Source organism: Ornithorhynchus anatinus, chromosome 1 (genome assembly GCF_004115215.2).
Source record: "Ornithorhynchus anatinus isolate Pmale09 chromosome 1, mOrnAna1.pri.v4, whole genome shotgun sequence".
In the NCBI taxonomy this organism is placed as follows: domain Eukaryota; kingdom Metazoa; phylum Chordata; class Mammalia; order Monotremata; family Ornithorhynchidae; genus Ornithorhynchus; species Ornithorhynchus anatinus.
This window is the reverse complement of record NC_041728.1, coordinates 3,722,813-3,745,195: the sequence shown is the minus strand read 5'-3', so window position 1 is coordinate 3,745,195 and position 22,383 is coordinate 3,722,813. Positions and strand designations below refer to the sequence as shown.

The window sequence follows — 22,383 nt, the reverse complement described above, 5'->3', positions numbered from 1 at the left end:
GGCAGATGAGATTGAGGTGGCTTGAAAAGCTTGGTATTAGAGGAGCAAAGCGCCTGTGAAGTAGGAGATGACGCAGGAAAGGGGGAAAGGAAAGAGCCTGTAGAGTACTTTACAGTCAGTGGTAAGGAGCTGTTTCAGTTTGCCGCAGAGCTGGATGGGCTTTTAAGGGGGAGTAGTGGGCTGAACGTTTTTGTCGAAAAACGATCCAGGCAGTCGAGGGGAGGACCGACTGGAGAGGGGAGACGTGGGAGGCTGGGAGGTCTACGAGGAAGTTGATGCAGTAGTCCAGGTAAGGTATTAGCTCTTTGATCGGCATGGTTGTGGGGTAGAGGAAAAGGGGCTGATCTAAGCAATGTGGGGAAGGTAGAACCTTTCATTCAAATTGAACAACAATAGAATTACAGATTGAATACATGGGTCGAATGGAAAGATGGCAAGGGGGTGCCACAGTTACAGTCTTCTGAGACAGGGTGGATGGTGGTGTCTTCTCTGAGGAGGGAAAGTCTACAAGGGAATAAGGTTGGGGTAGAAAGGTAAGGGGGGGGGGGTTAAGGCATAATAAATTAGAGGTGGCCACGGTATATCCAAGCAGAGGAGTCCTGAGGCAGGAGGAAATGCGAGGCTCTGGAGAAGGCTTCTTGCGGTCAGGGAGTATGTCTGTTTATTGTAATCTTCCAAAGGCTTAGTATAGGGCTCTTCACAGGGTGAGTGCTCAAGAAATACAATCGAACGATTGACTGAGGGAGATCGGGCCTGGAAAGGGAATGGTCCACAGGGGTGAAGGCAGCTGAGGGGTCAAGGAGGATTAGGACGGAGTGGAGGTCTTTGGATTTGACCAGCAGGAGGTCACGAGTGATTTTAGAGAGGATAGTTTCTGCAGAACAGAAGGGGCGTAAGCTAGAATGTGGGGGATCACGGTGAGAATTGGAGAAGTGGAAGCAGCTTGGCCTAGTGGAAAGAACATGGGCCTGAAAGTCACAGGACTTGGGTTCTAATGTCGGCGACGCCACTTGTCTGCTTGTAACCTTGGGCAAGACACTTAACTTCTCTGTGCCTCAGTTACCTCAAAGAAGCAAGGCATAGTGGCTAGAGCCACTGCAAGTCAGAAGGTCATGAGATCTAATCTCCACTCTGCTGCTTGCCTGCTCTGTGACCTTCGGCAAGTCACTTTTCTTCTTTTGTGCCTCAGTTCCTCATCTGTAAAATGGGGACTGAGACTGAGAGCCCCACGTGGGACAGGGACTGTGTCCAACCCGATTTGCCTATAGCCACCCCAGCACTTAGTACAGTGCTATACATAGTAAGCATTTAAGACGAGCCCCACGTGGGGCAATCTGATTTCCTTATATCTACCCCAGTGCTCCAGACTGAGCTCCCCTTTTCCCTCTGCTCCCTCTACCCCCCCCTTCACCTCTCCGCAGCTAAACCCTCTTCTCCCCTCTTTCCCTCTGCTCCTCCCCCTCTCCCGTCCCATCCCCTCAGCACCGTACTCGTCCGCTCAACTGTATATATCTTCATTACCCTATTTATTTTGTTAATGAGATGTACCTCGCCTTGATTCTATGTATTTGCTATTGTTTTAATGACATGTTCTTCCCCTCGATTCTATTTATTGCCATTGTTCTTGTCTGTTCGTCTCCCCCTATTAGACTGTAAGCCCTTCAAAGGGCAGGGACTGTCTCTGTTACTGATTTGTACATTCCAAGCGCTTAGTACAGTGCTCTGCACATAGTAAGCGCTCAATAAATACTGTTGAATGAATGAATGTTTAGAACAGTGCTTGGCACATTGTAAGTGCTTAACAAATATTATTATCATTATTACTATAAAATGGGGATTAAATTCCTACTCCCTCCTACTTAGACTGTGAGTCCCATATGGAACATGGACTGTGCCCAACTGTATTATCTTTTACCTCCCTCAGTGCTTAGTTTGGTGCTTGGTACAAAGTGAGTGCTTAACAAATACCATTAAAAAAAAAGAAAAACAAGTGGAGGTAGCAGGTGAAGGCAACTTGCTCGAGGGGTTTGGCAGTGTGCCAAGGAGGTTTTTTGTTGGTTTTTTTTTTGGATTGGGGAGACATGGGCTGTTAGAGAAAAGGAAAGAAGTCCCTGGAGAGTAAGCAGTTGAAGATGGTGGTCAGGAAGGAAGATAATTGTGGTATTTGTTAATAATGTTGGTATTTGTTAAGGGCTTACTTTGTGCAAAGCATTGTTCTAAGCGCTGGGATAGATACAAGGTAATCAGGGTATCCCACTTGGGGCTCACAGTCTTAATCCCCCTTTTAGATGAGGTAACTGGGCACAGAGAAGTGAAGTGACTTGCCCAAAGTCACACAGCTGACAAGTGGCGGAGCGGGGATTAGAACCCACAACCTCTGACTCCCAAACCCATGCTCTTTCAACTAAGCCATGCTGCTTCTCACAGGCACTGTACTAAGCAGAAACAAGGTAATCAGGTTGGACACAGTCCCTGTCCCACATGGGGCTCAGAGTCCTAATCCCCAATTGACAGGTGAGGGAACTGAGTTCCAGTGAAGTGATTTTACTAATTGAGGAAACTTAATGATCGCTATATGATAAGAGTAAGACTGAATGCCTTTCCATCCCTGATAAATGCCATCAAATGCACCTTGGACCAGCAGAGTAGGTTAGTTCAGCCTTATGAGTATTTATTGAGTACTTGCTGTGTGCAGAGCACTGTGCTTAGCACTTGGGAGAGCACAGTATAACAGAGTTGGTCGACATGATTCCTGCCTGCAAGGAGCTCATAGTCTGAGCATGATGTAGTAGATTGAGCAGGGACCCGGGAGTCATGAGGTCATGGGTTCTAATGGAAAGAGCACAGGCTTGGGAGGCAGAGGTCATGGGTTCAGATCCCAGCTCTGCCACTTGTCAGCTGTGTGACTGTGGGCAAGTCACTTAACTTCTCTGTGCCTCAGTTATCTCATCTGTAAAATGGGGATTAAGACTGTGAGCCTCCCATGGGACAACCTGATTACCCTGTATCTACCTCAGCACTTAGAACAGTGCTCTGCATATAGAAAGCACTTAACAAATATTCATTCATTCAATTCATTCAATAGTATTTATTGAGCACTTACTATGTGCAGAGCACTGTACTAAGCGCTTGGGATGAACAAGTCGGCAACAGATAGAGACGGTCCCTGCCGTTTGACGGGCTTACAGTCTAATCGGGGGAGATGGACAGACAAGAACAATGGCAATAAACAGAGTCAAGGGGAAGAACATCTCGTAAAAACAATGGCAACTAAATAGAATCGAGGCGATGTACAATTCATTAACAAATAGGGTAACGAAAATATATACAGTTGAGCGGACGAGTACAGTGCTGTGGGGATGGGAAGGGAGAGGTGGAGGAGCAGAGGGAAAAGGGGAAAATGAGGGTTTAGCTGCGGAGAGGTAAAGGGGGGATGGCAGAGGGAGTAGAGGGAGAAGAGGAGCTCAGTCTGGGAACGCCTCTTGGAGGAGGTGAGTTTTAAGTAGGGTTTTGAAGAGGGAAAGAGAATCAGTTTGGCGGAGGTGAGGAGGGAGGGCGTTCCGGGACCTCGGGAGGACGTGACCCGGGGGTCCACGGCGGGATAGGCGAGACCGAGGGACGGTGAGGAGGTGGGCGGCAGAGGAGCGGAGCGTGCGGGGTGGGCGGTAGAAAGAGAGAAGGGAGGAGAGGTAGGAAGGGGCAAGGCGATGGAGAGCCTCGAAGCCTAGAGTGAGGAGTTTTTGTTTGGAGCGGAGGTCGATAGGCAACCACTGGAGTTGTTTAAGAAGGGGAGTGACACGCCCAGATCGTTTCTGCGGGAAGATGAGCCGGGCAGCGGAGTGAAGAATAGACCGGAGCGGGGCGAGAGAGGAGGAAGGGAGGTCAGAGAGAAGGCTGACACAGTAGTCTAGCCGGGATATAACGAGAGCCCGTAACAATAAGGTAGCCGTTTGGGTTGGAGAGGAAAGGGCGGATCTTGGCGATATTGTAGAGGTGAAACCGGCAGGTTCTCGTACGGATAGGATGTGTAGGGTGAACGAGAGAGACGAGTCAAGGATGACACCGAGATTGCGGGGCCCGAGAGACGGGAAGGATGGTCGTGCCATCCACGGTGATAGAGAAGTCTGGGAGAGGACCGGGTTTGGGAGGGAAGATGAGGAGCTCAGTCTCGCTCATGTTGAGTTTTAGGCGGGGGGCCGACATCCAGGTGGAGACGTCCCGGAGGCGGGAGGAGACGCGAGCCCGAAGGGAGGGGGAGAGGACAGGGGCGGAGATGGAGATCTGCGTGTCATCTGCGTAGAGATGGTAGTCAAAGCCGTGAGAGCGAATGAGTTCACCGAGGGAGTGAGTGTAAATGGAGAACAGAAGAGGGCCAAGAACTGACCCTTGAGGAACTCCGACAGTTAAAGGATGGGAGGGGGAGGAGGCTCCGGCGAAGGAGACCGAGAATGACCGGCCAGAGAGGTAAGAGGAGAACCGGGAGAGGACGGAGTCCGTGAAGCCAAGGGTGAGATAAGGATGGAGGAGGAGGGGATGGTCGACGGTGTCAAAGGCAGCAGAGAGGTCAAGGAGGATCAGGAATGGAGTAGGAGCCATCGGATTTGGCAAGAAGGAGGTCCACGGGTGACCTTAGAGAGAGCAGTCTCGGTAGAGTGGAGGGGACGGAAGCCAGATCGGAGGGGGTCTAGGAGAGAATGGGAGTTAAGAATTCTAAGCATCGATTGTAGACGACTCGTTCTAGGATTTTGGAAAGGAAGGGTAGTAGGGAGATAGGGCGATAACTGGAGGGGGGAAGTGGGGTCGAGAGCGGGTTTTTTTAGGATGGGGGGAGACGTGGGCATGTTTGAAGGCAGAGGGGAAGGAGCCCTTGGAGATTGAGTGGTTAAAAATAGAAGTTAAGGAAGGTAGGAGGGCAGGGGCGATGGTTTTAATAAGGTGAGAGGGAATGGGGTCCGAGGAGCAGGTGGAACAAATACCAACAATACTATTATTATTATTATTATTATTATTATTATTCTAATCGCAGCTCCACCACTTGTCTGCTGTGTGATCTTGGGCAAGTCTCTTCACTTCTCTGGGCCTCAGTTACCTCATCTGTTAAATGGGAATTAAGACTGTGAGCCCCACGTGGGACAGGGATTGGGTCCAACCTGATTTACTTGTATCCCCACCCAGTGCTTAGTACAGTGCCTGGAATATAGTAAGCATTTGTCAATACCATAATGATGATGATGATGATGATTATAAATGTTTTAGTCCACAGCTCCAAGCAGCTAGCTTTATTTTAAAAAAATGGTATTTGTTAAGCACTTTACTATGTGCCAGGTACTGGTAGTAAGTGCTGGGGTAATCAGGTTGGACAAAGTCCAGGGTTCAGGTCCTATGTGGGGCTCCCAGTTTTCATCCCATTTTAAAGGTGGGGAAGCTGAGGCTCAGAGATTGAAGAGACTTCAGTCAGTCATATTTATAGAGCACTTACGTTGTGCAGAGCATTGTACTAAGTGCTTGGAAGTACAAGTCGAGCAATAGAAACAATCTCTGCCTACAGCTCCACCATTTGTCTGCTGTTTGACCTTGAGCAAGTCACTTCACTTCTCTTGGCCTCAGTTACCTCGATCTGTAAAATGGGGATGAGACTGTGAGCCCCATGCGGGACCAGGGACTATGTCCAAACTTGAACTTGTAATCTATCCCAGCACTTAGTACAGTGCTTGGCACAAAGTAAGTGCTTAATAAGTACCCTTCATTATTATTAGTAGTAGTATTATTAGATGTGCCTGCAGTAAGGCTTTGCGTCATTGTAAAGCACTTAAACAATCCCACCATTATTATTATTATTACTACATCAGAACAAGCACTGGTTGTACAGCAGACAAGTGGCAGAGCCCGGAATTAGAACCCAGATCCTTCTGACTCCCATCTTCAGGCCCGTGCTTTAATCCCTAGGCACGTACGTGGCTTTCTCTTGAAATGTAGGGAAAGTGGGTGTCGGGAATGCTCTTGCTTAACTGGTTGGAGACTGTCGTGGGAGATCTTTGAATGTGAGGTATCACCTGTCTTTGGAAGAGCACCTCCTTCACCTAAGCATTCCAAGGATGAGAAAGGCAATGACATCATTCCCGGAGCCCTGGAGCTAGAAAGCATTACTCATAGAAACATAGAACTCAGGCACAGAGAAGTTAAATGACTTGCCCAGGGTCACACAGCAGACAAGTGGCTTACCGTAGACTGCTACTAGAGTAATGTTTGTTAAATGCTTACTTGCGTAACTGTAAGCTTAACCATGCCGAGCACCGTGGTAGGTGCAAGACAATCAGCCCTGGCCCACACGGGCTCAGAGTCCAAGTAGGAAGGATAGAGGTACTGAATCCCCATTTTAAAGATAGTGTAACCGAGGCCACCGAGAAAGTAATAATAATAATGGCATTTGTTAAGCGCTTACTATGTGCAAAGCACTGTTCTAAAGTGCTGGGGGGAGATACAAGGTGATCAGGGTCAGAGTTTTAACCCCATTTTACAGATGAGGTAACTGAGGCACCAGAGAGAAGTTAAATGACTTGCCCAAAGTCCACACAGCTGACAAGCGGCGGAGCCGGGATTAGAACCATGACCTCTGACTCCCAAGAAGTGAAATGATTTACTCCAGACACGCAGCGGGCAAGTGGCAGAGCTGGGATTAGAACGCAGGTCTTCCGGATCCCTGGCCTGTATTCTTTTTTAAGGAGACTAACACTGTGTGTTAACGTCGAGATGTGGGAATCTCCTGCCCTAAGGTGCTGCATTAAGTGTGCTTTCAGAATAACACTATTGAATTTTAATAGTAGAATTTCTTTATGCACTCACTCCAGATAAGGATCTATCTGGTTTTCCGTGTCTCAAAAACCTTTCTCCTTTACTAATAATAATTGTGGTATTCATTTAGTGTGTACTCTGTGCCAAGCACTGCACTAAGCACTGGGTAGATAAAATAATAATTACAGTATTTGTTAAGCGCTTACTATGTGCCAAGCACTATTCTAGGTGCTAGGGAAGAGACAAGGTAGCGGAGTTAGATGCAATCCCTGTCCCAGATGGGGCTAACGGTCTTAATCTCCATTTTATAGATGAGGTAACTAAGGCACAGAGAAGTTAAATGATTTGCCCAAGGTCACACAGCAGACAAGGGCAGAGCCAGGATTAGAACCCATGTCCCCTGATTCCCAGGCCAGTGCTCTTTCCGCTAGGCCGTGCTGCTACTTTCACGCTTTTGTCTCCTTTTCCACCTCCCCAAACTTTAAAGAACTTTAATTAACTTGAACAGAGAGATTGAAAACACAGTTAGCAGGTGTTTGTTCTCTGACAGATAATGATAGATCTTTAGTGTGTTGGCATAAGGTGCATAAAGTTTGAAAAGCACAGTATCGTTGGGCAGGGATTGTCTCTATCTGTTGCTAAGTTGTACATTCAAGCGCCTCGTACAATGCTCTGCACACAGTAAGCGTTCAAATACTAATTGAAATGAATGAAAATTAAACATTTACAAATGTACCATAAAACACCTAATTCCAAACATTTTGTTCTTGAGTCATATTTACATTGCTATTATGAACCTGTGTTCTGATTTTTATCACTTCTGTCTAATCCAGGTCTCATTTAGGAGTGCTTTTTTATTTTAAAAAAAAATGGTTCTTGCTAAGTGCTTACTATGTACCAGGCACTGTACGAAGTGCTTGGGTAGATATTAAGATAATCAGGTTGGTCCCCAATCCTTGACCCACATGGGATTCACTGCCTAAATCAAGAGGGAAGAGGATTCATTTAATCCTCTTGACAGATGAGGTAACTGAGGAACAGAGAAGTGAAATGACTTGCCCAAGGTCACAAAGCAGGGAAAGTAAAACGCAGATCCTCTGGCTGCCAAGCCACAGAGGCTGTGCCAGTTCCCCCATTGATCTCCCTGAATGGGGAAGGGGATAAGGACAGGTGACCCCAAAACTGCCTAAATGTTTGCAGGATACGATAAAACACGGAGATTAATAATTAAGACAGACATTACTTAAGGCTGCGTCTTGGCGTAGGTGGAATTTCAAGAGAATTTTGTACAATGGGAGGATGTGAGTTTGCTGAGTTGGAATGAGGACATTCCAGACATAGAGCTTGGCTTGAGAAAAAGGGCGCTAAGGCTGAAAAGACAAAAGGGACATTTAATAAATTTGCCTCGGGAAGACGGAGAGCAGCTAGGGAGATAAGCAGTTTAAGCCGCAGTTGTGTCGCGGAAGTCTAGGGCAGAGAGGATATTGAGAAGACAGCCGTGATCCACTTCCAAAGTTGTGAGGAAAATTTCCGGGGAGAAATATCCTTTGATTCTGGTGGTGAGACGGTTTCTGCGGAATGGAGGGGGTGGAAGGCGACTGAAAAGAATCCTGTCGCAAGCGGCGTGTAAGGAAAAGCAGGGGCAAAAGGGGTGAGAAAGTCATGGGCCAGAGCGAGACGATTCCAGAGGAAGCCAGGAAAGGGGAAGTTCTAATTCTTGAAAAGTCCATGTTTTCGGTGCATGATTACAGCTAGAAGGAAAAGGAACCCATGGTGAGAGGTTAAAGGTGAAAGCGGCAAGAGTCTGGACCCGGGAGACCCAAATTCTAATTACAAGGCACTGTACTAAGCAACTGGCGTGATACAAGCAAATCAGGTTGGACACAGTCCCTGTCCCACGTGGGGCTCACGGTCCCTATCCCCATTTGACAGATGAGGTAACTGAGCCCCACAGAAGTGAAGTGACTTGGCCAAGGTCACACAGCAGATTAGTGGAGCTGGGATTAATAATAATAATAATAATAATAATAATGGTATTTGTTAAGCGCTTGCTATGTGCCAAGCACAGTTCTAAGCACTGGAGTCGATACAAGGTAATCAGGCGATTGGATTAGAACCCATGACCTTCCGACTTAAAAAATGCTAGCATTATTATTATTTTCAATTAAGGTGCTGTTTGGAGGGTGGCCAGTGCCTGTAGAAGAGGGAATGTCTACCCATTTGGAGGTTACTGTGTTCAACGCACTGTACTAAGCACTGGAGTGATTACAAGCAAATCAGGTTGGACACAGTCCCCGTCCCACATGAGGCTCCCGGTCTTAATCCCCATTTGACAGGTGAGGTAACTGAAGTCCAGAGAATAATAGTGTTGGCATTAAGCGCTTACTATGTGCAGAGCACTGTTCTAAGCGCTGGGGTAGATACAGGGTAATCAGGTTGTCCCATGTGAGGCTCACAGTTAATCCCCATTTTACAGATGAGGTAACTGAGGCACAGAGAAGTGAAGTGACTTGCCCAAGGTCACCCCGCACACAAGTGGTGGAGTCGGGGTTAGGGCCATCTGACTCCCGAGCCCGCGTTCTATCCATTAGGCCACGCTGTTTCTCAGCGATAGCGATGGGTAGAATGGCAGAATGAAAGCTGTCACATTCTCTAATTGGTGGCGGTCGGGAGGGTCCTTGGGAGGGTCCTCCAAGAGGCTCCAGTCGTACTGTGGCCGAACTTCGAAACCCATCGATCGTTGGTGAAGTTGTTTGTAGCTTAAATGCATCATCGTTAGTTTGCTGAATTGTTCTTTCCAAGCGCTTAGTACAGGGCTCTGCACACAGTAAACGCTCAACAAGTGCGATTGAATGAATGAATAGGAGAAAGGCAATGCTCTTCCTTAAAGGCTGGTAGATACATAGCAAGTAGGGCTTTGGAGGGTAGAGACGGTTGGTCCAAGATTAGTGAGGGGGAAAAGGCAGGAAAGGGCCGGGGAGGGAGAGGGAAGAGGAGAAGTGGTGGTGGAGTGGAGTGGTAGGAGTATTTGTTCATTCACTCAGTTCATTCAGTGGTATTTATTGAGCGCTTACCATGAGCAGAGCACTGTACTAAGCACTTGGGAGAGTACAATGCAGCAATAAACAGACATGGTGGCAGCTGTGGGAACTAGCGAAAATACCCTTCCCTTTCATATATTCATTGAGTCGTATATAGTGAGCGCTTACTGTGTGCAGAGCATGTACTAAGCACTCGGAAAGTACAGTTTGGCAACAAATAGAGACCCTATTTATCCCTACCCAACAACGGGCTCATATGATACACCCCTACCTTTAAAGCCTTATTAAAATTCCATCTCCTCCAAGAGGCCTTCCCCAATTAATCCTTCATTTCCCCCACTCCCTCTCTTGTCTATGTCACCTATGTGCTTAGTACAGTGCTCTGCACATATTAAGCGCTCAATAAACATGACTGAATGAATGAATCTACCCCCTTTAAGCAGTGGATATTCACCCCACCCTCAGCCCCACAGCACTTCTGCATGCTGCATGCTTGCCATGGCCTAGTGGCAAGAGCACAGGCTTGGGAGTCAGAGGTCATGTGTTCAAATCCCAACACTGTCACTTGTCTGGTGTGTGACCTTGGACAAGTGACTTCACTTCTCCAGGCCTCGGTTGCCTCATCTGTAAAATGGGGATTTAGACTGGGAGCCCCATGTGGGACAGGGACCATGTCCAACTTTGATGGCCTTGTATCTGCCCCAGCTCTTAGAACTGTAAGAACTTAGAAGCCTCTTAGAACTTCTGTAATATCCATAATTTACTTTGTCTCCCTGTGTAGACTGTAAGATCCTTGTGAGCCAGGGAACATGTTTCCCCACTCTGTTATATTGTACTCTCTCAAGTGCTTATTACAGTGCTCTGCACACAGTAAAGTGCTCAATAAATACCTTTGATTGATAAAAGTACTAGTGATAGTAGAAGTCCTAGGATTAATAGTATTTCTAGAGAGGGCCAGGGACACGTTTTATGTACGTGCTCACATGTGTTCCCTCACATTCATACACACTCACCTAGATAGTCTTCCCTTCTAGGAAACTGCGTTCAGGGAATGTGGTGACCAACTCTGTTTTTTATGGGGTTTGTTAAGTGCTTACTATGTGCCAGGCACAGTACTAAGTGCTGGGGTAGATACAAGATCTTCAAGAAAAGAAGCGTGGCTCAGTGGAAATAGCCCGGGCTTGGGAGTCAAAAGTCGTGGCTTCTAATTCCGGCTCCACCACTTGTCAGCTGTCTGACTTTGGGCAAGTCGTTTAACTTCTCTTTGCCTCAGTTACCTCATCTGTAAAATGGGGATTAAGACTGTGAGCCCCATATGGGACAACCTGCTCACCGTATACCCCAGCGCTTAGAACAGTGCTTTGCACATAGTAAGCACTTAACAAATTCCATCATTATTGTTATTATTATCAAATTGAACACAGACCCTGTCCCATGTGGGACAGTCATAATCCCCATTTTACAAATGAGGTCTCAGGCCCAGAGAAGTGAAGTGTCCACTAGGCCATGCGCCTTCTCACGTTGTACTCAATGAAGCATTTAATGCAGTGCTCTCACACAGTAAACACTCAGTAAATACAGTTGATTGAAGTGTCTGGAGGAGAAGAGAGGATTTGGGAGCCTAGACTGTGACTCTGTTTGCAAGCTGGCTCTTGCTCTAGCCTAAAGAGGCTTCTGAGTATTTCTCATATGGTGCCTGGGGCAGGGGAATCACGGGCTCCAGGGCCTTGGGAAACCCTGGGGAGCGGACACTGCCAGTGGTGGTGGTGGGCTCTTTATTCTGAAACAGAGGTGGGAGAGAAGTGGCCTCAGCTACATCTGTCTCTGTCTTCTCCCTCGCCCCCCACTTTACTGGTTCTGTCAGTGGGTTGTGGGACCCTCATGGACCCCAAATTTGAGATGGACCAACTATAATCTTGGTCATTTCTCCTTATAGGTGGTTCTGCTGTGATCATCCCGAGTTGAAAGCCATTTGGCAGCTTCTCATAGTATTATTTTACTCTTTGAGAATATATTATTATTATGTTACTCGTTAAGTGCTTATTGTGGGCCAAGCCCTGTTCTAAGTACTGGGGTAGATGGAGTTAATCAGGTTGGACACAGTCCCTGTACCACATGGGGCTCACCGTCTAAGTAATGCCTTTAAATGACATCCTTTTCTTGATAAACTCTTAGTAATTTTATAGAACAAGTCCCATCTGTCTCCACTTTATAAGAGCAGGGAAAAGGTTGTCATCTGGGTCTATTTTGCATCCCCTTTCTCTGTTGCCAGTTTTTCTTGTATAATTTATATTTTGATGTCACTGTTTATTGGATTTTTTAATCTTCAGGGATTAGAATTTTTCCTTATATATTCCAACAGTTAGCTATGCCCTTCTTTTTATTCCCTCATTTCCTCCATCTGTTTTCATAGCCCTGTGACAGAGTTTCTGCCTTTTCAGACTGAGTTAAAAAAGAACATCTGAAAGCTTTGGATTTTTCTCCCTGAAAGTTGCGATAGAAATGTGTGTGGCCCTTTGTTTGCCAGGCTGAGTTTACAGTTAGTTTATAATCCTCTTGGATTTTCTGAAAAGTGCAATAGAGAAGATTCTTGAAAGATGCTGTAATGTTTTGTTTGATTTTTTTTCAGTTAGTTGTCTCATCTCTGCAGCTGATTCTTAAAGAGATACACACTGCTTTAAAGAGATAAATAAATAAAGATAAATGCCATCGATTGCTTTGGGTTTGTCAAGTTCCAAAAGTTCATTCAATTGTATTGAGCGCTCACTGTGTGCAGAGCACTGTACTAAGTGCTTGGGAGAGTACAGAAGAACAATAAACAGATACATCCATCAATTTTTTTTTTCCTCCCTCACCGTTCAGGTGCCCAACCTGTCGAATAAATAATACTCGAATGTTGGAGGTCTTGATATTAGAAATATGTGAAATTGACCACAGAATTGAATTTTCAGTATACACCCCAATATTTTGCATGTTAACAGTAGGTGACAGTGTTTCTGTTACACGTTGTATGATTTAAAATTGTTTGGTAGTTGATATATTCTTAGATATCATGCTTAATTATGTTACAGGCAAAATGTATTTGCATTCAGTATGGCCTCCTTTATGGCTATGTTGAGTTTTATCCCTAAAAAAGGAACTTCTCAGTGTTATTAGTGACAGACAGGGGAGCAGTGAGATTTTTGCTTTGAACCAAATTATGGGGGCTGTAAAGGAGAGTGGTGGGTGAAGGAGAAGGCGAGGACAAGGATGAGAAGGGGGAAAGGAAATAAAGGAAGGGAAGAGGAGGATAGGGAAAGAGAAGTGGGAGGAATGAGAAGCAATGTGGCCTAATGGAAAGAGTCCAGTTCTGGATTCTAATCCCATGCCCTCCAATTACCTGCTGTATTGCTTGTGATCTTGGGCAAATCATCTAACTTCTCTGGGCCTTGTCAGTTCTCTCATCCCTCCTGCCTAGACTGCGAGCACCTAGATTTGATTATTTTATCTGTATCCCCAGCACTTTTTTATGGTATTGGTTAAGTGCTTATTATGTGCCAAGCATTGTTCTGTGTGCTGGGGTAGATACAGGACAAGTGCATAAGATTCAAGATAAGTACATAAGTGCTGTGGGGCAAGGGTGAATAAAGGGAGCAAGTTAGGGTGATGCAGAAGGGAGTAGGAAAAGAGGAAATGAGGGCTTAATCAGGGAAGGCCTCTTGGAGGAGATGTGCATGCAATGAGGCATTGAAGGGTGGGGAGAGTAACTGTGGGATTTGAGGAGGGAGGGCATTCAAAGCCAGAGGCAGGATATGAGCAAGAGTTTGGCGGCACTGTAGACAAAGTGGAGATGCAGTGAGTAGGTTGGCATTAGAGGAGCGAAGTGTGCAGCTTGGGTTGGAGAAAGTGAGTGGTGAGGTAGGGGGCAAAGTGATTGAGCATTTTAAAGATGACCTTCTTGCCAAATCCAATGGCTCCTACTCTATGCTAATCCTCCTCAACCTCTCAGGTGCCTTTGACACTGTTGACCATCCCCTTCTCCTCAACACATTATCCAACCTTGGCTTCACGGACTCTGTCCTCTCCTGGTTCTCCTCTTATCTCTCTGGCAGTTCATTCTTGGTTTCCTTCGCGCGCTCCTCTCCCCCTCCTATCCCCTATCTATAGGAGTTCCTCAAGGGTCGGTTCTTGGTCCCCTTCTGTTCTCCCTCTCTATTCACTCCCTTGGTGAACACAGAAGACACCCAAATGTACATCTCCTCCCCCGTTCTCTCTCCCTCCCTCCTGGCTCGTATCTCCTCCTGCCTTCAGGACATCTCCACCTGGATGTCCTCCCGCCACCTAAAACTCAACATGTCCAAGACTCAGCTCCTCATGTTCCCTCCCAAACTCTGTCCTCTCCCTGACTTTCCCATCACTGTGGACGGCACTACCATCCTTCCCATCTCATAGGCCCGCAACCTTGGTGTCGTCCTTGACTCCGCTCTCTCATTCACCCCATTCACCCAATCCGTCACCAAAACCTGCTGGTCTCACCTTCACAATATCACTAAGATCCACCCTTTCCTCTCCATCCAAACTGCTCCCTTGCTGGTACAATCTCTCATAATATCCCGACTGGATTATTGCAGCAGCCTCCTCTCTGATCTCCCATCCCCCTGTCTCTCCCCAATTCAGTCTATACTTCATTCTGCTGCCCGGATTATCTTCCTACAGAAATGCAAATTATCTTCCTACAAAAATGCTTTGGGCATGTCACTACCCCCCGTCAAATGTCAAATACCTCCAGTGGTTGCCTATCAACCTTTGCATGAAGCAAAAACTCTTCACTCTTGGTTTCAAAACTCTCCAACCTCTTTCCCCCTCCTACTCCCTTCTCCCTTCTCCCCTTCTCCAACCCAGCCCGCCCACTCTGCTCCTCTCCCACCACTCACCTCCTCACTGGGCCTCGTTCGCACCTGCCCCGCCGTCGACCCCTGGCCCACGTCCTCCCGCTGACCTGGAATGCCCTCCCTCCTCACATCCCCTAAACTAACTCTCTTCCCCTCTTCAAAGCCCTACTGAGAGCTCACCTCCTCCAGGAGGCCTTCCCAGATTCAGCCCTCCCTTCCCTGTGCCCTTCCTCCCCTTCCCCTCCCCACAGCACTTGTGTATATTTGTATGTATTATTTATTACTCTATTTTATTAATGATATGTATATATCTATGATTCTACTTATCTATTTTGATGGTATTGATGCCTGACTACTTGTTTTGCTGTCTCCCCCTTTCAGACTGTTAGCCTGTTGTTGGGCAGGGATTGTCTCTATCTGTTGCCAAATTGTACATGCCAAGCGCTTAGTACAGTGCTCTGTACACAGTGAGCGTTCAATAAATACGATTGAATGAATGAATGAATGAATGAATAAAGCTGAGGTGAGGAATTTGCCTTTGATGCGAAGATGAATGGGGAACCACTGGAGATTCTTGAGGAATCGGGTAACATGGACTGAACGTTTTTGTAGAAAAATGATCCGGGCGCGGCAGAGTGAAGTATGGACTGGAGTAGAGAGAGACAGGAGGCAGGGTGGTCAGCAAAGAGGCTGATAGAGAAGCAGCGTGGCTCACTGGAAAGAGCACGGGCTTTGGAGTCAGAGGTCATGGGTTCGAACCCTGACTCTACCACTTGTCAGCTGTGTGACTTTGGGCAAGTCACTTAACTTCTCGGTGCCTCAGTTACCTCATCTGTAAAATGGGGATTAAGACTGTGAGCCCCACGTGGGACAACCTGATTCCCCTGTGTCTACCCCGGCGCTTAGAACAGTGCTCGGCACATAGTAAGCGCTTAACAAATACCAACATTATTATGATTATTGATATAGTAATCTAGGCGGGGTAGGATAAGTGCTTGGATAAATGTGGCAGCAGTTTGGATGAGAGGAAAGTGTGGATTTTAACAATATCATGAAGGTGGGACCGGCAGGATTTAGTCATAGATTAAATATAGGCTCAGCAGACATGCTTAAAAAACAGAGGGGTGACTGGAATAGGGAAGACCACCGTGGCTACTAGGCCAGCCTCCTTAGATGCAATTGGTGAAGAAGACTGCTTTGGTAGAGTTGCATTTAGAGTGTTAACAACTGGGACTTCCAGTTAGAGATCCCTGAGATCGGAGGGTGACAGGGAGAGTTGCAAAACACGCATTCACAGTTGTCCTCCCCTTCCCATCCCGCATTTCTTATTCACTGTCATACACAGAGTCATCCACAATGCTGAGGCAGTGGGGACGGTAACCCCTCAGCTGTTGAAGCCTGATTTCCAATCTTGCTCCTCCCAGCTGTCTATCAAGATTTGAGAATTTCCAGTCAGGGCTGAAAAGGCCCAAAATGGCGACTTCTGGCCTGTGAGCTTTTTGATCCTAATAATAATTGTGGTGTTGGTTAAGCGCTTGCTCTTGCCGGGCACTGTAGTAAGCACTCATTTGGATACGAGTAAATCGGGTTGGACCCAATCCCTGTCCCACATGGGGCTCGCAGTCTTAATCCCCATATTGCAGATGAGGTAACCGGGGTGCAGAGAAGTGAAAAGACTTGCCCAAGGTCACGCAGCCAACAAGTGGCAGAGCTGGGATTAGAACCCATGACCTTCTGACTCTCAGGCCCGGGCTGTAGCCACTTTGCCAGTCCCTTCCCAGTCCTCATCTCTCATTAAAAATCTTTGCCTCCTGTGTCCAGAGACACTTTCATAGACATCCTCTGACATTCTCACAGACACACAATCTCTCTCACTCCCTCTCATACCTGTCTCTCTCTTACGATCTTCATGTTCTCATCAGATGACACGCAGATCTACATCTCCGCCCCTGTCCTCTCCCCCTCCCTTCGGGCTCGCATCTCCTCCCGCCTCCAGGACGTCTCCACCTGGATGTCGGCCCGCCACCTAAAACTCAACATGAGCGAGACTGAGCTCCTCATCTTCCCTCCCGAACCCGGTCCTCTCCCGGACTTCTCTATCGCCGTGGATGGCACGACCATCCTTCCCGTCTCTCGGGCCCGCAATCTCGGTGTCATCCTTGACTCGTCTCGTTCACCCCACGCATCCTATCCGTTACCGAGACCTGCCGGTTTCACCTCTACAATATCGCCAAGATCCGCCCTTTCCTCTCCACCCAAACGGCTACCTTACCGTTACGGGCTCTCGTTATATCCCGGCTAGACTACTGTGTCGGCTTTCTCTCTGACCTCCCTTCCTCCTCTCTCGCCCCGCTCCGGTCTATTCTTCACTCCGCTGCCCGGCTCATCTTCCTGCAGAAACGATCTGGGCACATCACTCCCCTTCTTAAACAACTCCAGTGGTTGCCTATCGACCTCCGCTCCAAACAAAAACTCCTCACTCTAGGCTTCGAGGCTCTCCGTCACCTTGCCCCTTCCTACCTCTCCTCCCTTCTCTCTTTCTACCGCCCACCCCGCACGCTCCGCTCCTCTGCCGCCCACCTCCTCACCGTCCTCGGTCTCGCCCGTGCCCGCCGTCGACCCCCGGGTCACGTCTCGCCGCCGGTCCCGGAACGCCCTCCTCCTCACCTCCGCCAAAACTGATTCTCTTTCCCTCTTCAAAACCCTACTTAAAACTCACCTCCTCCAAGAGGCGTTCCCAGACTGAGCTCCTCTTCTCCCTCTACTCCCTCTGCCATCCCCCTTTACCTCTCCGCAGCTTAACCCTCTTTTTCCCCTTTTCCCTCTGCTCCTCCACCTCTCCCTTCCCATCCCCACAGCACTGTACTCGTCCGCTCAACTGTATATATTTTCGTCACCCTATTTATTTTGTTAATGAATTGTACATCGCCTCGATTCTATTTAGTCGCCATTGTTTTTACGAGATGTTCTTCCCCTCGACTCTATTTATTGCCATTGTTCTCGTCTGTCCGTCTCCCCCGATTAGACCGTAAGCCCGTCAAACGTCAGGGACTGTCTCTATCTGTTGCCGACTTGTTCATCCCAAGCGCTTAGTACAGTGCTCTGCACATAGTAAGCGCTCAATAAATACTATTGAATGAATGAATGAATGACACCCTCTGTTAGAATTGGAACTCTACTGATTTGCATCTTTTGAAAGATGTTTTTTAAATTGGACCAAGTTCTGTCTTGGCTTGGGGAAGTTTTATTTCTTGGGTAGAGTCTCTGACAATTATTTCTGTGGAATTTTCCCCCTTTTGTTATTTTCTTAGGTTTATAAGCCAAAGAGTTCAGCACATAATTTGGAAACTACCTTGTTATGTTTTTTTGAATACCACAATGGTACCAAAATTACTTGCATAATTACCTCCCCTGAATAATTCTCTTCCCATTCACATTTGAGGAGGAAGTAAGAGATTATTTTGGGTAACAACAGTGCTTGGGATGATGGAGCTCATTGTGAGCAGGGAATGTGTCTGTTTATTGTTATATTGTACTCTCCCAAGTGTTTAGTACAGTGCTTGGCACACCATAGGCACTCAGTAGATAGGAATGAATGAATGAGTAGGGTTAGAATGTTGGCAGATATAAGGTTGGGGTGTGGTATGAACTCCAGGATAGGAAGGGGAAAAAGGGTATTTACCATATTTCATGGAGTACATATTGCATGCAGCACTTGGAAGAAACGTTCTCAAGTGCTCGCTTCCTTTTCTCTTTTTTTCTTCTCCCCTTATTGCTAGGCTTAATTCCCCTTATAATAGCCCCACCCCAGCTTTAGGATTGCAAATGTTGTGCCCAATAATGAGGCAAGGAAATGATGAAGTCTGTTTTTAGGCCACTGGATGTTTCAGCACGTTTCCGTGAGTTTGGGATATTACAAAGAGCAGTAATGAAGAACCTAATGTGCCGGGCTGCTTTTAGCAAGGGGCAGTGGAATTTGCCACCTCAGAAGAATGACCCTTAAAACACCAAGAGTATAAATGCATCTGTTGTGTCAGAGAGGGTCACAGTTTTCATTCGTGGGGTTTAATAGAGGGAGGGCGGAGCTGCCAATCAAATGGATTTATCTTCTATGGCTTCATTGTTACCTGTCCTGGGTGGTTCTGTTTCTCCTGAATCAATGACATCAAAAAACTCTCTTCAACATGGAAATTTTCTGGTTTTCTTTTAGAACAAAAAACAACATTGCGCAAGTGTTGTTTTGAAGGGCAGTAACGTATTTTAGACTTTTAAATGTTAGAAATGTCAGACCATTTTTTCTAATACTTTTTAAAGAGAATTTATATTTACAAATCTTCTTACCTGGCTTGGCTGTGTTAAATATTTGGCCTCCAAAGTAGCCACAAACAACCACACAGAAAATGCATTCCAGATTCCTTATTCCATTCGAAAGGGAAATATTCCCACATCTCGAGAATTAGGAGATGAGGAAGATGGGCAAAAAGCCCTACTCTCGAAGAAGGTTCTTGAAAAGCAGTTAAGAGCAGATCAATTTGCTTTTCTAAAACTTTCAGAAAGGATCAAGTCAAGAACAAAATGCACAGGTTTTCCGTCTTTTTTTGATTGTTTTTTAAATGAAATCAACTTGAAGTCTCATCTCAGATTGGGAACCAAAAGTTAACCAAGGCGACTTGGAATTTTTCAGAACTGCAGTAGCCGCACCCTCACTTCCCTCTGGTTGTGGGCAGGAATGTGTCTGTTCGTTGTTATATAATACTCTCCCAAGTGCTCATTTTCAGATATTCTTTTTTTTTAATGGTATTTGTTACACTCTAGACCATAAGTTCATCGTGGGCAGGAATGTATTTGTTTATTATTGTATTGACTTTTCCAAGTGCTTAGTACAATGCTCTGCACACAGTAAGCCCTCAATAAATACGAGTGAATGAATGTTAAGGCACTTACTACATGCCAGGCACTGTACTAAGCGCTGGGGGTGTTAATCAGGTGGAAGTAGTCCATGTCTGTCAGTCGATCAGTTGTATTTATTTGAGTGCTTACTAGGTGCAGAGCCTGTACTAAGCACTCGGGAGAGTACAATACAACAGAACTAGCAGACACGATCCCCTGCCTGTAACGAGCTTATGGTTTTAACGTGGGGCTTTCCAGTCTTACTCCCCATTTTACAGATGAGAGGAACTGAGGCCTAGAGAAACTAAGTGACCTGCCCAAGGTCACACAGTAGACAAGTAGCGGATCTGGGGATTAGAACCCAGGTCCTTATTCTTATAGCCAAAGTTTGGAGTATGGGCTTCCAAATTGGGTTTGGCAGTTATCCATTGTACATTTTTTGGGTGTATATGGAGTGCTTGGAGAAACCTGAATGGAGATACGTAGGTATGTATTTAGTTGTCCATTCAGTTAGTGTTTCCATTGGAGTCTTCATTTTAATTACTCTGTAACTACTTTTCTGTATGTCAACTCCTTGTGGGCAGGAAATGTCATTTGCTGATGGTGCACTTCCAAGCACTTATTACAATCCATTCTGCCTAGTGATTGCTCAGTTAATCAGTTAATGCTACTGTTAACACTGCGAGTCAAACAGGGATTTCACTTAGCACTTACCATGTGCAGAGCACTATACTAAGCACTTGGGAGAATACAGTACAACACAGTTGGAAGACACATTCCTGCCACAATGAGCTAACAATCTACTATTGCTACTTCAGCTATTTATTTCTTGATCTTCTTTGTGTTCAGGACTTCAGTTCTATTCTCCCGTCGGTGATTTATACTGAATTTAGGTCCCCCTTTTTTTTTTTTTGGAAACCTTTTTTTTTTTTTTTTGGAAACCTACATTGGGCATATGTCTGTAATGGGAGAGAGTGGTGACATTATAGACTGCCAGAATTTGGGACCACATCCAGTCTTTTTCTCTCTGTCATTCTCTTCTGGGAAAAAAGTAGTCATATTTCAAGAAATTTTAAGGATGTGTCATGGAGACGGAGGACCCTATGGAAACCACTACATTTTTGATGTAATATCTTGTGGAATCTAGCTACCTTGTTCTGTCCAGAATTGGCCAACGAGAGGGGTTTGTTTGGCATTTTCTGACTTCCGTAATTACGGTAGGATTTCAGCCCATTGTCCTGCAACCACCACAGACCACCTCAAAGCCCGAACGACGGCTCTAGAAATATAGCAACGTCCTAAAGGAAAGATCTTGCGTGAGTTGTTCTGTCCCAAGGCGCCTTTGTGTTCACATTCCTTTTTTTTTCTTTCCCCCAGGTGCTCTACCAAAGTAAAGGAGAGTAAGCGGCACGTAGAGGAAGGGAAAATGGAGGTCCAGAAGGCGGACGGCATTCAGGATCGTTGCAATACAATTTCTTTTGCCACCCTGGCCGAGATCCACCACTTCCATCAGATCCGAGTGCGAGACTTTAAATGCCAAATGCAGCACTTCTTACAGCAGCAAATCATATTTTTCCAAAAAGTGACCCAAAAGTTGGAAGAAGCACTTCACAAATATGACAGTGTCTAATCTCCAGATGTGGAATTTGGGACCTTTCTCTGAAGGAAGATGATTTAAAGCAGCAGGGGTGTGATTAACTGCTTTCAGAGAACTATTGCCAACAGTTCTGGGGTGGTACAAGGATGGTTTTTGTGTTCAAGTGGAGCCCAGCTGAATCTATATTATGTAGGGAAGACACAATTAATCTGGTTACGTAATAGAAACAGTACCACCCATGTAACTAAATTATACTATGTATGCCTAACACTACCATTGTAACTCTTTTGGAATAATGATTATACTATTTGCCTTATTGCTTTTTCAAGTATGGTATTTTAGTGCATACTTTGTAAGACCTCAGAACCCATTAAGGGTCTTAAAAAGAAACTGGCTAGGTGAAAGCCTGCTTGGGATGCCTTTTATTCTTGGTAGATTTGGATTACCGAAATTCAACCCATTCTCTGTTTACAAACTCCTACTACTTAGAGCAGCTATGCGACTTTGTGCCTTTAGACTCTTCTCCCCAACCCTTTTTTTTTTTTGGAAGCCACATTTTTACGATTGAAAGAACGAAGGGTGGATGCATGGAATGACAAACTGATAACCTCATATTGATGGAAAGAATCAGTTGTCATCAACTTGCACAGCAAGTAATTATCTCCTGACAAAATGCTGGCTGAGAATGCAGGATCTGAAATCAATGCCCCCAGCTGCGAATGAAGACTATTTATTATGCAGAGCAAAACTGTAAATGTTCAAGTTAAATCACTGCACCAGCATCAGAATCTTGCCTATCTTAAGCCCTTCTCTAAATTAGAATACCAGATCGGCAGTCAAGTTGTAAAGAACTTGTCTTAGAAAATGGAGAATGCAAATACAGAGTCTGTAAGAATTCGTGGGTGTTTTTTCTTTGTTCATTTGAGAGGATATTCTCATAATTTGGATTCTGTTTTGGTATGATTCTTTTCAAATGGATCTACACTGTTAACTGATGGAATTGAGACGCCACTGTGGAAGGGTGGCCCAGTGGCTAGAGCCCGGGCCTTGGAGTCAGAGGGCCTGGGTTCCCAACCCCGGCTCCGCACTCTGTCCGCTGTGTGACTTTGGGCGAGTCGCTTCACTTCTCTGGGCCTCAGTTCCCTCATCTGTAAATGGGGATTAATATTGTGAACCCTAGGTGGGACAGGGA

At 46.1% G+C, this 22,383-nt stretch overlaps 1 protein-coding gene across 1 annotated transcript in view; it reads left to right on the top strand.

Moving 5' to 3' along the window:
• Positions 1 to 22,088, top strand: part of SNX18 (sorting nexin 18) — a 52,242-nt gene extending 30,154 nt beyond the window's left edge. Inside the window, exon 3 of the mRNA XM_029050135.1 lies at positions 20,972 to 22,088. Coding sequence (XP_028905968.1) covers positions 20,972 to 20,988 — 17 coding nt within the window. The 3' untranslated portion in view covers positions 20,989 to 22,088. The remainder of the gene's footprint in view (positions 1 to 20,971) is intronic.
• The last annotated feature ends 295 nt before the right edge of the window (positions 22,089 to 22,383 follow it).